The sequence below is a fragment of the Spea bombifrons genome, chromosome 1 (genome assembly GCF_027358695.1).
Source record: "Spea bombifrons isolate aSpeBom1 chromosome 1, aSpeBom1.2.pri, whole genome shotgun sequence".
NCBI classification, from domain to species: Eukaryota; Metazoa; Chordata; class Amphibia; order Anura; family Pelobatidae; genus Spea; species Spea bombifrons.
Genome location: NC_071087.1, coordinates 18,046,818 through 18,063,913, shown reverse-complemented (window position 1 = coordinate 18,063,913; position 17,096 = coordinate 18,046,818). Strand labels below are relative to the sequence as shown.

Sequence of the window (17,096 nt, the reverse complement as noted above, 5' to 3'; positions counted from 1 at the left end):
AAGGGTTATAAGGCCATTTCCAAACAAGTCCATCATTCTAGAGAGAGAAAGATTATTCACGACGGTATATACAACAGACCTTAGAGGTTCCCACCTCTTTAGCTCACAGCCAAGTACTTTGAATTCCATCACAGATTTGTTACAATGATGCACATTCCATTATTATTATTTATTATTTTATATAGCGCCATCAAATTCTGTAGCGCTGTAAAATGGGTATCAGTCAATGCTACCAATATCATAAATATTGGTACCAAGGGTACCAAGGGTAAAGTATATATTTTAGCTATGCCTTTCTTCAACTATTATATCTCTTTCACATTTAGTGTACATTTTTTTTAAAAAAAAATACATAAATGTAAGGCCTTTTTATGAATACTATTTAAAAGAATATATTTACGGGTATATAAATTACACACATCTAGTATAAATGGGAAAATGCGTTTGTTAACATGCCCGGATTTGAAAACCACCATTTTTATTTTTTATTTTTTTATCCCTACATAACCCTAACATACCTGTGAACGACATACATGTCATTGGTCACAAAGCAGAGTGAGGAGAGTTTTCAGAAACCTCCCGCATTTCCTGTATGTTAAACATGGACAATTCAGCCGTTTTTGCGGGTTTGCCCTCAGTGATGTGTGGTGATATCAGCAAGTTAAATGCTCAACTCTACTGCAAACTCACTGTTTTAGTCAAGAGACCCCAAAGACAGGATGTCCAAAAAACTGTATTTACTTTCCAGTCATGCTGACTCACTAAAGTGTGCAGATGTATACTTAAAATGTATAAAAAAATATATAATGCATTATACAGTAATATCTATTGCAGGGCTGCACAACTCGATTACTGCAAAGAGGCCAGGAATTGGATAAGAGCAAGTGGGATACCCAAGGGACCGGTTCTAGGACTCATACTTTTTAATAATTTTATTAGCAATATTACAAAAGGACTCAAAGGTAAGGCATGTGTTTTTTTGCAGATGATGCAAAGGTATGCAACCGGATAGACATTCCTGGTGGAATAAGCCAAATGACTAATGGATTAAGGAGTGTGGCAGCTGTAGTTTAACATTGATACATGTAAAATAAGGCACTTGGACCTTAAATACTAAAGCAAAATATAGTGTTGGGGACTGTGCTGTCAGCTGCAACAGAAGAGAGGGACTCAGGATTAATTATCTGGGAGGACTTAAAGGTAAGCAGGGAATGCAATATAGGGAAAAAAAATAAGTGTTCAGAGGATAGCTACCACAACGGTGATTGATTTGTAGTTTAAAAATTATCACTAAGGACTAAGGGTTATAGCATAGGTTGTAGGAAAGAAGAGAGAGAGAGTATGTTATATAGAGACACTTAAATATTTAAAGGGAACAAAGTAAAGAAGGGAAGTTTATTTCAAAGGAGTAATGTTAGAACAAGAGGTCATAACACCCGAAGGTCAGAGGCTAAGATATAATGTAAGGAAGTTTTACTGAGAGTGTGATAGATAGGCGGAACAGCTAACCAGCTGAAGTGGTAGAGGTTAATAAAGTAAATGAATTTATAAATGCATGGGACAGACATATAACATATAATTCTACTGTATCTAAAGGGAAACCCAGGACTAAAGGTTTGAGTCTTTACATCAGACAAAATGCCAGATTAGATTGGACTTCAAATTATATGTTTTTAATTCTGTTTTGCTGGCTGATGACATAATTTAATGAATGTATTCAAGATGCCTGCGCTCACACTGGGATATCCAAACATTTGTAGCCTGTTTGTGTGCTTCGACAGAAGGATTTGTACAGCCCTGGTCCGTTGACTAGATTAATTACATAATATAAATAAAAAGCTTAAAGTTTGTGTCACTGCTCTAATCACCATAGAATTGTACCATGTTAGCAGTGAAAAGAAAAGAAGAAAAGTGAACTGCCTTAGACTGCAAAGACTACTTAGATCTCTTCTTCAGGTATATTATGCTATGGCTAAAGATGATGATAAACGGACAATCTTGAAGGCTTGCAATCTAATGCAATTGTGGTAACCAAGAAAGGTATGAACTTTACTTTTCTGTTGAAAGTTAACCTCAACCTTTTTTTTTTCTTAGAGCACATAAAAGCAATCCAAATGTAGTTTTTCAGCAGCTGTGTTTTCAGACCCTTCCAATTTCCTGCAAGATCTAATTTACCCAATGTCCAGGGATAAATCCATTTTTTGCCAGAACACACTGTGCTGAAAAAATACAAGTCAACTGCTCATATTTTTATATACGGCAAGTCATATTGACTTTTAAAATAAGGCAACCATTTACCAATTAAATCCAGTCCCCCAACTGGATTTGGCTCCTATCTGATTGCAGATGTTAGGGGCAAACATCTTCAAAACATCCATTTCTGTGACAGTAGTGGATGCACAACAACCAAGAGGCAGGGCCTGTCTTGTAGGAAAGGAAACATGAAGGTATGAGTGAAATATCGTTCTCTGGAAAAAATGTTGGCATTACTTCCCCCTAAAGATCGCACAGCTCAATCAACACTTCATAGCAATTTACCTGCAAAAGCCAGGGCATTCACTGAGATTTTGGGATAGTCAAATCGTTGTTAGTGGTGAGCTGGCAACTTCAAACATTTCACTAATCAACTAGAATCAATGATATACCAATGTTTATTTAAAAGGCCACTTTAGCCACCATGAGCACTTTAATCTATATGATGGCTGAGTGTCACCTTCAAATTATGGTTTTCTCCTCTTGTGCAAATGCACCCCGCCCAACATATTTCTTTTTTTCTGCCCCACGTCTCTTGGCTTGCAGGAGACGTTCTAAAGGTATCATAAAAACCAGACCACAGATGGGGTGGTGTGCTTTTCCTAAAGGTAAGCAGATTTTTCCCCATACGCACTAAGGATTACATGTTTCAAGGCCTTATTAGACTGCCTTTTTAATTATCACCTGGTCTTAAATTCTTATAGCATATTACAAGAAGACTTAATACTTCCTTTTTATGGCATAGAAAACATAGAAGCATAAAACCTGACAGCAAATAAGAACCATCTGGTTCATTTATTTTGATTATTATTTCATCTGTAAAGACTCAAGCTGGTCCTTGCTCTTGTCTTATATTCAGGCTAGCCAAATGCCAATCCTATACACGTTTAAATCACCTAGTCGTATTAACGTCTATGATCATCTGCCACTATCTCCCTGATTGTCCTGCTTGAGTATGTGTCCCTACTATTAAATAGGACATTTTGAAAGAAGGGAAAAATGAGCAGACTACATGGGTCAAATGATTCTTATTTTATTCTATGTAAATATTTGGCTAATGAGCATACATTTTGATTTGCATTCTAATCTTGGCTACTAACATTGGGACCATTTAATAAAAGCTAAAAGTTCAGTTTCCATCTGGCATGCTAAACACTAACTTCAGTGAGGCTGCACTGGGGTACACCACATGTATGCATGTGTACTTGTGTGTGTGAGCATGCATGTGTACTTCTTTGTGTGTGTGTGTGTGAGAGCATGCATTTGTACATGTGTGTGTGTGTGTGTGTGTGAGCATGCATGTGTACTTCTGGGTGTGTGTGTGTGAGAGCATGCATTTGTACGCCTGTGTGTGAGCATGCATTTGTAATTGTGTAAATGGGGTGAGATGGAGTGTGTTAGCGAGTATGAGTAAGTGTGTAAAAGTGTGTTCACATATGTTGGAAGGGGGGGTGCAAAGAAGGCACAGACCAGTTGTGTGGGGGCAATGATGGCACAGACCAGTTGTTAAAGTTGGAGACGCGGGGCAATTTTTCGCAACAGCCTCTTCCCCCACACTGTGTTGTGGCTGCGCTGGATATGATGTAATTTCATATCCGGCGCGATGTCCAAGCTGTCACGCAGTCCTGTTTGTTTCTGGCTGCCTGCACCTGAGCTGGGAGGAGGAAGTAGTCCGGGGAGCAGATCTTCCGCATTTTAGTGGATGTGAGGAGAACTCATTAGGTGAAGTCCCCAGGATGATGGACTTCTGCTGACATGGTGTTATTAATATGACTTTAATATAACATTATTTAGCTGTTAATACATATGCCTGGTGCATAGGGGATAATGATTTAGTGGCACCAGGTACATGTGTATTAACCACTTTGATTAAAATTATCTTTTTGTATTACGACAAATAGATTGTCATCAGTGACAAGTAGATTGGGTTACCATTTTAGAACCTTCAACAAGCAGACTTGTTACAAAGGGTGAGAGTGAGACAGAGAGAGGGTGAGTGAGATAGAGAGAACATGCAGTTTATCTCCAGTAAAATGAAACTTAAAAATGTTTAGTACTTTATCTTCTACGATATCTACTATAATTAACTGCTGTATTTTGGGGGCATGTTAAACCTGTTTTTAATGTAAAGATATGATACAAAAGATCATTTTTTGGCTTAATCCTATTTATCACAATTGCACGGAACCCTTGCCTTCAGTCTGCAGAGCTGTGACTCATTTTCAATTAATGAAACAGAAGGAGAACCAAAGACTGCCATTTACTCCCATGACATTTATGTTAACACAGCAATCAACTTGATCATTAAGAAACTCAAAAATGCAATTTACTTCTAGAGATCTCAAGGAAGTCATATAAACTTTAGATACATTCGTTTTCTTGTGTGCTTGAAGTAGAAGCATGCAATTTTGATAAGCTAAAAAAGGTGAAGATGGCAGCCAATGCATATAGTTCCTTCGCTTTGTGTTATAATTAACTTTATAAAATGATAATCATGGTGGGAATTTGTTTTATGAGTCATAAAGAGTCCTTCTCTCGGATAAATTAGTTGGCTAATTGTACAGTGGCTTTGTAGATTCTTATTTTTTTTTGTGATCTCAAATAAGACCCAGAATCTTTTAGTGGCATATGCTTGTGTAACATGCTCAGGTGATGATGTAAAACACAATGCTACATGTGTATATATATGCACTGCAGAATATGATGGCACTATAAAACGGTAAATAATAATAACAATAATATTATAACACACTATTTATGAAACAGCTTATTAACAGCATATTAATACAACGTGTTTGCTTAATGCGTGTAACCCTCATACATTAGACCTTCCATCCATGGTTTCAATATAGAAACCTTAATATTTCTTTTAATGATTCTACAATTGTGCCCTCCAATCAAGTCCGTAGGCTATTCAGAAACATTAAAGAACCCATATTTATTACACAATGGGCTACTTTTCCTTTGGTAGCAATTTCTCTTTGGTCTTGCAACAAAAACACATAATACAATATATTTGGGGTTGGGGCTTACAGTGTGGGTAACAGTGTAAGTAGGAGAAGGATTAGTAAGAATAGGAGTATCGGAGAGTGTGATATAATAGGTGAACTTAGAGGGCTCACCCTCAGGGCGGTAAAGGTAAAGGGAGTGGAGGGAGAGAGGATAGGAGAAGTAGTAGAAAATGAAAAATTCTGTTTTAGGGAATAATTCTACTAGGAAAGTTAAGGTAACCTAGAAGGGATTAAAATTTACAGGTGGATTCCTCAGCAAAATATTGTACTACAGGTGCATATTCATTTTTAGAAAAAAGGTGCCATGTAGTTTGGGAAAGCAGGGGCTGACAAGGGGTTTACAAAACCTAGTCGTTTATTATAAGCCTAGTAATGCATTATGGTAGGTATTTTGTTAAAGACACATAGCTCTGGAGTTGGCTTTGTAGCAGCTGGATCACATGAGAAGAGAACAACAAGTGCTATAGCGATAACCTGTGGAACGTAAAATAGGGAGGTTGGCCAGGAAAGAATGGGTCTGCCTAATTTAACTCTGGGGAGAAGAGAGGGAGGAAGTGAAGGGAGAGATGTCAGGAAATGGGAGAAGTGGAAAGGAGGTTACTATGAGGGCTTGGAGAAGCGCAGGGACGTAAATTGAAGGAATAAAAGGAACATTTACAGAATTGGCATGCTGGAGATATTTTATTCAACCACTTAATTGAATCAAGATGAGGCTGCTGTTGGCTAAAAGGATGAGTGGTAACCAAAGACGACAAAATTGTCATATTAATGGCCAATGTATAACTACATTGCACATGTAATGGACGAGCCCTAGTCTGCCACGGGAAGCTCCTTGGAGAGTAAGGGGATATTGGCCTTAAGGGTAGAAGAGATATCACCACTTCTTCACTTTATTTCCTTCTTGGTCTTGGGAATTAAATTGACATATTGCCTAACATTATGCCCCTCAAAAATACAAGGAGGGGGACACATAACCACATAATTTATGATATGACAAGCTGGGGATTAAGAATCAATTGAAGAATAAGTGAAAATAATAACTACTCATTACTATATGAGTGTATCAAGGAAGAATTCCTTAGACCTTTGGAATCCAGGGTAAAGGAGGATTTGAAATCTAGTGCATGATTTGTGCATGCTGTGGGTTGGGAACTAATTGTCGTCAGAGCCATCTTGTTTTCTTTAAATCATATAAATATATTTTTTTTCTTTAGAATGAAGAAGTCGCTGCCTAAGTTAGTATGTCCCTATTCAAATTCATAGCCCAATTATACAAGATTTATGGCTATGAGATAAAGTAGGGGGTTTGAGTTGCTAATTAATGAATGTGGAATGTACCACAGAATGGCTCTGGTTGCTCATATATGAAACTAATTAGTAACTGTGTGTGTGTTATATTTTAAGCAAGTTAGAATATTACTTTTTTATATTGTATTCATTTTTTGTAAGATTAGTATATTCTTGAATACCTAATTTGTTTTTTATATTTTATATAGGAGAATATTATATTGTATCCCGTCTATCAAATACATAATTGCCCTTTGCCTGGCATGTAATCTGAATTCAATTTTAATGATGTAGAGTATACCAGATACCAGGGATCCAATTATAATGGTATTTTTAAGGAGTAAGACTTAGTAAAAATTCAGTTTGGGTTACACGATTTTTGTTAAGACAATTAAACTGATTGAATGTCCAATAGATAAGAAAACTGTTAATTGGCACATACCTGTACCAGATGTTTCCTATCACTCTGTTATATCATTTCTTAGACAAGAGTGCTCCTTAGTGGTATAAAACGGTAAAAAATATGTGAAAATAAATTAAACATGTGATCAAGTTGCTAATTATTCTATGTAAAACATAGGAATCTGAATGGTGGATTCTTTTCAATAGGAGGGCTTTATGCTAAAACACATGGTCTTTAAAAGTTTATGTTAAGACAAAGAGAGGGTTCTTTGGCCAGAAATGTATTCTTAAGTTCTCTCCTAATTTTGTTTTACTCATGATTATTCTTTTATCCTTCATATTTGACATTGTCTCCTGGATAATCAGAACTTTATGGCAATCGAATCATTTCCAATTAATTTTCCACTGAACTTGGGTTATATCAACAGGGGCCAGTTGGACACCAGCAACAAGAGGCGGTAAGTATAATGCATTTTTTTAATTTATTTTACACAGACTAATTTTGTCTTCTTCAATATAGAAGGATTTTATCCTGTTTTGGGACATTTAATATACAGTATATAGACAAAAGTATTGGGACCGGTGCTTAATTATTGAATTCAGGGGTCTCAATCAGACCCATTGCCATTGTGTATAAAATCAAGCACCTAGCCATGCATGCTGTATTTACAAAGATTTCATGAAAATGTCATCCTCATTTGATATTCCACGGTCAACTGTAAATGGTATTAATGGAAAGTGGAACAGCAGCAACTGAAAGCAAAAGACCACGTAAAGTCACGTAGCAGGGTCACCGAGTGCTGAGACGCATGGTCCGTATAAGTCGTCAACGTTCTGATTCCATACCTAGGGATTTCCAAACTTCCGCTGGAATTCATGTCATCACAGCAAAGCTTCATGGATTGGGTTTCCATGGCCGAGCAACTGCATACAAGCCTTATATCACTAAGTTAATGCCAAGTGTCATATTGATATCACCAATAATCTTTAAAAGTTGTCTAGATATGATGGTTTATTTTGCTACCACCCTAATTATTGAATTCTGCAGTTTGGTTCAATGTTACATATGTGGCTTGGATATTTTTAATTTTACACATGCTGTTTATCTCTGGTGATATAATTTTGATGAATACAAGATGGTTTTGTAATGTGATGCAATTATTGTGTTGAAGCCAGTGAGTTATACCTGATAACCAATTAATATACATTGCATTTTATGTGATAATACACGTCGATATCTTTTTTTTTAATTATTATTATCTTTTGCTCTGTACAGATCATATAGATATTTTGTTAATAGTTTTCCACCAAAAAACGATCTCTCGATTAACTACAGAGCTGATTTGTCGCTTAAATTATACATTTTTCGCGATCTGAGAGAATTTAGGATCAGAAGTCAAATATTGGGTATCTTTGTATTTACCGTATTTGCTCGATTATAAGACGACCCTGATTATAAGACGACCCCCCAAACTCTGAATATTAACTTAGGAAAAAAAGAAAAAGCCTGAATATAAGACGACCCTAAAGGAAAAAAGTTTTACCAGTAAATGTTAATTCATGTAAACTATTTTTTTTTATAAAAGCTATGATTGAGAAAAATATATTTTTTTGTGTTTATTTCCTTGTATTTTCCAACCTGTCCCCCAGTTACGCACATCTGCCCCCAGGCTTTCCATACCAATATGGCACTGTGGCCCATGATATGCCTTTTAACCCTCTATATGAGACTGTGCCCCATGGTATGCCTTTTGACCCCCTATGTGCCACTCTGCCTCCAGAAATGCCTTATATCCCTATATCCCATTCTGGCATTTAGGGGGTTAAAATGCATATTATGGGGCAGAGTGGCATATAGGGAGGTATAAGGCATTCCAGGAGGCAGAGCGGCATTAAGGGAGTTAAAAGGCATTGTATAGAGCACTCTGCCTCCAGAAATGCCTTATATCCCTATATGCCACTCTGGCATTTAGGGGGTTAAAAGGCATATTATGGGGCAGAGTGGCATATAGGGAGGTATAAGACATTTCAGGAGGCAGAGTGCTCTATTAAATGCCCCCTTAACGCCACTCTGCCTCCTGAAATGCCTTATACCTCCCTATATGCCACTCTGCCCCATAAGATGCCTTTTAACCCCCTAAATGCGGCACCGGTGCGGGGAACTCTGATCTCTGACAGCCGGGTAAGGTATGCGTGACGGACGCAGACAAACCCTCGCTGCTAGCCACACCTCCTTCCGGCTGCAGCGAACGTTGTCTACGCGGATCGCGTAGACGTCAACCCGCTGCCCCGGCAATACAGCAGGAAGCACCGGTAAGTGTATGTGTGTGTGTGTGGGGTGTTAAATGGGGGGGGGAGAAAGGAGGTGCGGGGGATCTGGATCTTAGTCTCATAATCAGTCCTCTATTTGAGGTCTGATTAGAAGATGACCCCGATTAGAAGACGAGGGGTATTTTTCAGAGCATTTGCTCTGAAAAAAACCTTGTCTTATAATACGGTATAGCCATACGGTATATTGCGGGTATGGTCCTTTAATAATTAATAGTGCCAGAATTTGCACATGCAATAAAATATTGCTTTTGCTTGTTTTAGCCACAGTATTTACCCCTTAAGGACAATGGGCGGTCCCTAAACTGGTTGACATGTACGGGCTTTGTCATTTAAGCACGACACGATACAGAATTTGAGTGTTATATTTTCAGCACTGCTACCCGTACTTTGTGTCTTTCAGCCATCTACCTGAACACCAGTGTGCATCCCACCTCTGACCCAGTCTGTCAACATGGCTGGTGGACACAAGAAAATTGAGAGAATCGAATTGATGCAAAGTCAATTGTAGGCCATCAATGACAACAAAAAATTTAAGGGCCCGCACAAGTTAAATTTTCTAAGTATGATATGGACCTCAGAAGACCATACCTGTCTGATATTGAAAGAAGGGTAAATTTGTATTGGGAGCAGAACAGGCCGATGCATTGGCAAAGGCTTAGGAAGAAATTCGTGCCAGTAATAGCATGATCCTTATCCTGTCAAATCAATCTTTCATTTTGGATGTATCTGTGATAGAGCATAGGATGTTCTTGGGACTGTGGCAAGAGTTTCCTTTGACAAAAGCCAGAAATGCTTCAACGGGATTCTAGTCCAAGCTGTTTAAACCTACACAGTGTAAATTTAGTCAGCTTGAAAAAACAACTTACAGCCGTCAGAAGCAATAACTGCTGTGAACCCAGGCAACACCGAACTGAATGATGACCAAACAGACAATTAACTTTTTAAGTCAAAACACTGCAGATGTTACTCAACAACAATTTCCTGCGACTACTGCAACCCCTTATTCTTGTCTCTTCATGCTGCTTCCAAATTGTTCAGAAAGGACCCTTTGTAAGCAATTTTGAACCAGCACCGGGAGACAGGAATGCAGCGGAAACTGACATTGTGTGAGCACCACGCTGAAAGCTGCAGAAGTAAGGGCTGCGGGCAGGGATATGTATGTTTTTTTATGTATGTGAGCATGAATTTGTATTATAAGCGTGTGTGAGCATTAGCGTCTATGTATAAGTGTGTATGTGAGCATGAATGTGTAGGTATAAGTTTTTGCGGCACAGACCAGCTGTTTAGGGGCAATAACAAGCTGGGGGCAAAGATGGCACAGGCAGGCTGTTTGTGGGGTTAGGATGGCAATTATAAGTTGCCTGGGGCAAAGGTGGCACTCACAAGCTGTTTGGGGGAAAAGTGGCACTGTGGGACAGTGAAGTTAGGGCAATTTTCACACTGGGTCCCTGTGCTTTCTAGTTACACCCCTGAAAAATATATATTGAATTAGTAGAGCCGTTAAAGGTGGACCTAAACTCACTACCGAACTACTGGAGGGTGGCTGAACAGTTTCAATCCTCTCAATTGGTTTATGGGTTTTGGGGGTTGAATCGATGGAATGTTTTATTTGGCTTTGTATTACAAGAGAGCAAAGGCCTCGTACCACTGGGAATGTGTATATTGTGACTTCATGAGCATAAGGAGCCAAGAGTGGAGTGTTATGGGAGTTGTTTTTTATATAGCTCCTTAACGCTCATGCAGCTGTTCTTTTGTTCTCTTTGCTTTACTGGTTTCTTAGTGTGTGATGGGCATAATATTTGCATGGTGTCTGCAGACAGTGCTCGCAGGGTCTTGCACCATTGCCCATTCAGATAAGGTTGCACTGTCACCCAGAGATTAATAGAAACTGTTGCACAGTAATTAATTCGAAGCTCTGCTGGAACGTGGGGAAAATACATCGGCCCACCAAGCTTTTGTTTAGTGGCTGATCCTGGCTTCCCACACGTTGATGTATATAGAAGCTAAGCATTTGTTCTTTTGTTGCCTTTAATGCAACAAACTGTTGCTGTTCTTTAAGCGCTTGCACCCCATTACAGAATGTAAATCTTCTTAAAAACAAAAGTAATGTCCACATGAGACAAAGACGTTAAAAAAAATGTTATGCATAGACAAATAATGATGTAGCATGCTGATCTCCATCAAAGCTGACATACCTGGTAGAGGTAATCTTCAAATACGAAATAGTAGTCATCATTGCTAGCTGTAAGCTTCACGTCCTGTTGAAGACAAGCAACATTACAACAACATGTCTTTACAATTATAATTATTCATACAGAATGATGTGCTGACAATTAAACTTATTTCTTGTCATATTCTGTAATCTTGTATTATTTAAATTCAAAACCATCAACCATCTCTGTCATTAAATAGCTCAAAGATAATTAGTATGTTCTAATTAATTTTCACTTGCACAGAGTTATTCATATAAACATAATAAAGAGACAAATTATTGGACTATTACTATATAGGGAATATTAAAATATATCTGCACAACAGCTACACAACATGGTGGGGCTGCAAATGTAGCTTTTCCGGGAAAGGATATGAAATTATCTATAAATCTATATCCTCTATATACCAAGTTACTGAGATGTATGCTGTGCCCATCAAGCTTGCTGGCTAATTATTTCGTCATTGTCACTTTGAAGTGACATACATGTTTCTGATTAAGTTTCTGTTCTTTGTTGATGCTTGGACATTCTCTGTAAATCATACATTAAAACATATCATATTAAAACTTTTTTTTTTCTTTTGGGCATGGCTTTCATTGTTTCCAAACATCAACACCCATTCCAACATAGAATAATATAGCAGAAAAGAGCCCTTTGGCCCATAAAGCCTACCCTTTTTTACTACCTCCTGTATAACCTCAAGCCTTTTAGAATATGACTTATATCATAGTGTTTCTCCTCATTTAAAGTATACTTCGAGAAACTCTAAAAAAGAAATATCTGTTTGTATTACATATACTAATATGAGTATGCTCAAGAAGCCAGCTGAATTTAACAATAAAATGATGCAGGGGCTAAGTATTCATCTAAACCACTGTAGGTTATTAGTCACAGAAGCTGGTTGTTTCACAAGATTTATTCATCTGAGGGACTTTGGAAACATCTAGTAAGTATAAAATAAATTGAATGTGAATTTGGGACCATACGTATTGGGACGAATACAAATTACTTACCTTGTATATCAGACTGTCGGATAAAAGGTCATGCTGAATAACATTAGATTTAAGCTGCTCATAGTACAATATGTCCTGCAATGAGAAGAATAAAAAAGAGGTGTTTATTGCCAAAAAGACATATTTGGGGGAAAAGATTAATCTTTTAAACTAAAGTGAGTGGAAGTGTCTGAAAAATGCTGTATGTTAAGGCTGGGCATCGCTGTGTGTGTTGTGTGTGACCGCTCTTGTACCAGAGCCAGGGGGTACTTAGGGTAAAGGTGGGCTGGGGTGTTGGCGGAAGTTTCATCTCTTACTCCTACTCCAAAAGCTCAGCACCTTAGGCAGTTGCCTAGCACTGCTAACAAATACGGATACCTGCTAGTACAAGGTGGTTGGCAGCCTCATGCTGAATTAGCCTTATGCAGCAAGATACTTTAGCTCAGGGCTTGACAAACCCAAGGGGCCAGGTAGCCATGGCAACCAGAAACCTTTTTTTCTGGTGCCCAGGGTTTTGCAGAACGAGGAGGTGAAAACTGTCAACGTGAATCCGCCACCCTATGCTTTGGTCCCCCGATTCACGGTGGCAGAAGATAGGCAGCAGTGTGGTAGGTCTCCACAAAGTTGGGGGGGGGGGTAGTGTGAGTGTATGTCTACTGTATTGTACTGCCAAATGTGTATGTGTGCATAGTGTTAGTGTGTATTCCTATATATATGTATAGTGTTAGCCAGTGCGCGTGTGTGTTATTTTGTTAAATAGCTCCTACATTTTTTGGCTGGCTCCCAGATCCAAAACAAATTTGTTGACTCCTGCTTTAGCTCATTTCCATGAGAGGACATCTCCACTACCAGCTTTGTCTTTGTAATGACCCGAGTTTGAGTAGTGTCAATGCAAAAGGGTGAAGAAACTGACACTGCTAAACATACGTTGGCCGTGATTTTACAAAATGGTTAAAGACACAATAGTTTAAGATATATCAAAATGAAATCAAAAAGAAAGAAATGCATGTATTTATTATTACTACCATGTCCATCATTTAACGTAGTTTGATTTGTGGATTTAATGCACAATAGCAGAGCACTGCTCCCATTTCAGTCACTTTGGTTTGATGAATATTCTTCCAGTCAAAAAGTTTTCTCGTACTGACTACGATCACCACGATGCACCAGAAAGATCAGCAGTCACCACCGGGCATTGATGGATCTATATACAGCCGAAGCGGACTGTGCCGATGAAAGGGTTCTTCTCATTATGGTTATCTATGAAAGGTAATTTATAAAATCTTCTAGCCTTGTGCAATCTGAGTTAGTGGAAGAGCACTCACAGTTTGAAAATTTCTTACAATTACAATGTCTCATGCCTGCTTCTTTCACAAGTGTTCTCCAGACAAAAATACTTTGTGCTGCACATTTATAATGCAATTGCTTTTTTGCATATCAAGTTTTTTTTTTATAGTCCTATTTGCTCTATCTTCTGAAAACCTTTTTCCTGCGATTATGTTGAAGATAAAATCAATTAATATCAGTAGCCTCTACTGGTGTGAGGTAAATTCATGTGATATTTGCCATAAAAAAGCTCATTAGCCTGACTTCTTTTTCGTAGCGTTTATATAATTGCTATACTGAAGGAAGGTGTCTGAATGAAAATTATTTATGGTGATGTGTCACATTGCATGAAATCAGGGAAAATGATGGGCAAACTGCAGTTGTCAGTGTGATCAGAAACCCCAGCAGCTTGCTCGATGTATCCAAACTTTCTTAAATAGAAATTCAAACTTTATACTCAGGAACCAAACACACCCATAGGAGTGCTAATATATTTCTTGTTTCTGGATCGAATGGAGTCTTCAAAAACCATGTGCCACCTAGACAACAAGCATCTGGAGACCCTTTTGAAACCCTAAGTGCCCCTAAATACTACATAATTTGCATACACAGCACACTTAGCAAAGAGAAAAATCAATTTTTCCATTAAAAAGTAAATTTTCAAATTTTGAATATAGAACAAAGCGGGAATCCAGACAAAGAATTATAGTTGTGTTATTGGTATGCTCACGTGCTTGCTTTCCTTACTTTCCTTAGCAGTGCTAGTTTATATTCTTTAGAGGATCAATTAGTAGGAGCAGCATGACATGAAAACTCAAGGAGTTAGGAATGGTTCCAGCTGATTATTAAATTAGCCTGGAGAGAGACATTTTGAAGATAGCATATCGTAGGCTGAGCAGATCGGCATTCTCTACCAGTCTTCTCGGGAAATAATTTACGACTTGATGCTACCCTGCTATGAAAAGTCAAGACGATGGAAGGCTCTTCAAGTAAGTGATGAATGGCGTAAAAAGCATGATGTTCCATTTAATGTAAGTAAGTTTGAGTAATAATGTTCACACAAGTTAAAGCATTTTCCACCTTTTGAAAACCAGACCCTTGATATCAAGGTAATGATATTTTATGAAGGCACTGTTAAAGTTAATACAAAAATATACAGGTGCAAGACTGGCTCATGAAGGCCTTTAATTGAGCGTTAACTCATATACCTAAAACTCCATTTTGCAAGCCTCCAGAACAAACAGTAGGAAGCTAATCATTTAATATATTTTGCGAAGAGGGTTAAAGATCCATTAGTCATGTGATTTCTTTCCTAAATCCTGCATACTACATTTCAGGACTTTAATTAAACCTATACCATGGTGTTACATAACAAAATAAGCTTATGTATATAACCTATATGAATTTAAAAACCATGGGAAGAGGTATCTTGATCTCCTCTGACTATCCTTTTACGTTAAGTTATCTCACCCCTATTGCTATTGCTATTTTGCTTGTTGTTGACCAGTCAGGCAGCCTTGGAGGAGAAAGGCAAAAACAGAACTCAGTTAAAGGATTGAAGCTCTGCTGGACTGTGGCACAAATTTCAGCTTCCATGGCATGAACTAACTCCACAAAAATTACACTGATTGACATCCAAAAGCCAAATTTATACGTAGTTTTATTAAATGTATTCAGTTATGCTAAAGGCTGTGAAGGTGAGACTTCCGACTTCAAATCTAATAATATTTTTGGGGAACAGTAATTATTTTCCACACACTGCAAAGGAAAATAATTTGACACAGAAACATGACATTTCTCTAGTCAGGCCCTTGCTGCTAAAAGCAACTTGTGATGGAGTATGCTGGATTGTTTTAGGCATCTAACTCATTTTTTAAAACCCACAACATTTTCATCTCACCTCTGGTTGGTTTGAAATGTTCAAGACAAGCGCCCATAATTCAGCCCGAAGTGAAGTTGGACATCCCTGGCGGACAAACTGCTGGGCCGCTGCACTGTCATATTCAGCTAGAACTAGACAGAGAATTATACGTTCGGCTAGTGAAACATACATGCTTAATATGAGCTAAATGGGGTCAGACTGGGAAGAGCCTAACTTGTTTGCAACAATGGGATGTCTTTTTACACCCTAAAGCAGTGTGGAAATGTCACTAATGGAGCGAAATATTGTTATATATATATATATATATATATAGCATTCATATGAAATGACAGACTATATATATATATATACATTCCTAAAAAAAACAATATGTAATGTGTGCGGGAATATTATCCACAACAAAAAATACGGTCAACAAACATATGGTTAAAATCGCATTTAGGGTGGGAAATACGCTCCTCATAAAGGGGTTAAGGTAAGGTGTATATAGTTTGGATTGGCCACTACTTTGTTGTTATTGTTCCTGAAATAACTGCTAAGAGTTTTGGAGCAAACAATGCGGAATAATAATAACAAAGTTGCCCTAGGGAGTTATTTCATACACATACAGTAGGATTTTATATCCTGATATCTACATTAAAGAGAATCTACCAACAGCACTTTTATCATTACTAACTTACGAAGACTATCTATAGTTTATGCTTTTTATCTTAAGCAATAACGAAATAACAAGGGACTATTTTCGCTAAGACAATCTACAGTCGGCAGGCAAGCCAAGGTTTTCCCTTATAAGGCAATAACACGATTGGGAGGAATAATCGTTTGAATCCTAATAATGGAATATTGAGATCATTGCACATGCATATGCAAACACCTGTAAGGCAGGAGCCTTCTAAATTAAACATTCTTCATTTTACCTAACGCCAAGTTGTGAGAGATGCAACTTTACAACTCACAAACATGGAGAAACCTACAATTATGAGATTAATTTAATTTCTGTAGAAAACAAACCAGAATTAAGCGTCACACCAGGAAGCATCAATTAACAAATAAAATATTTTGACCTAATATAAGCTGATAATATCTCGCCAGCCATGCCACACACGTGGCATGGAGTTCTGGCATTAATTTCTATTGTCTGGTTTATTTTTAGTTGTGTTTTCTTAACCTGAACCATTTCCCGTATTTTGCTAACTCTGAAAATCTTTGTGCATTCAGGCTCATCTTCCCTCTAGAGAGACAATGCTTAGGACCTGCCAGGTGCTCTTCCAGAGCAAGGTCTATTTATTCCATGAAGAGTGAACATGCTGTTCGGCCACAAAACGCGACTTGCTGTTTGTCTATGCAAGAGGACGAGTCATTTAATGAATATATAACTGCCAATATGCTCCAGCATGAA

The 17,096-nt window shown here is 37.9% G+C and overlaps 1 protein-coding gene across 1 annotated transcript in view; it reads right to left on the bottom strand.

Moving 5' to 3' along the window:
• Positions 1-17,096, bottom strand: part of TBC1D19 (TBC1 domain family member 19) — a 51,842-nt gene that overhangs the window by 14,445 nt on the left and 20,301 nt on the right. Inside the window, exons 11-13 of the mRNA XM_053458349.1 lie at positions 15,716-15,828; positions 12,511-12,585; positions 11,480-11,542 (exon numbers count right to left, since the gene is read on the bottom strand). Of these exons, the coding sequence (XP_053314324.1) occupies positions 11,480-11,542; positions 12,511-12,585; positions 15,716-15,828 (251 nt within the window). The remainder of the gene's footprint in view (positions 1-11,479; positions 11,543-12,510; positions 12,586-15,715; positions 15,829-17,096) is intronic.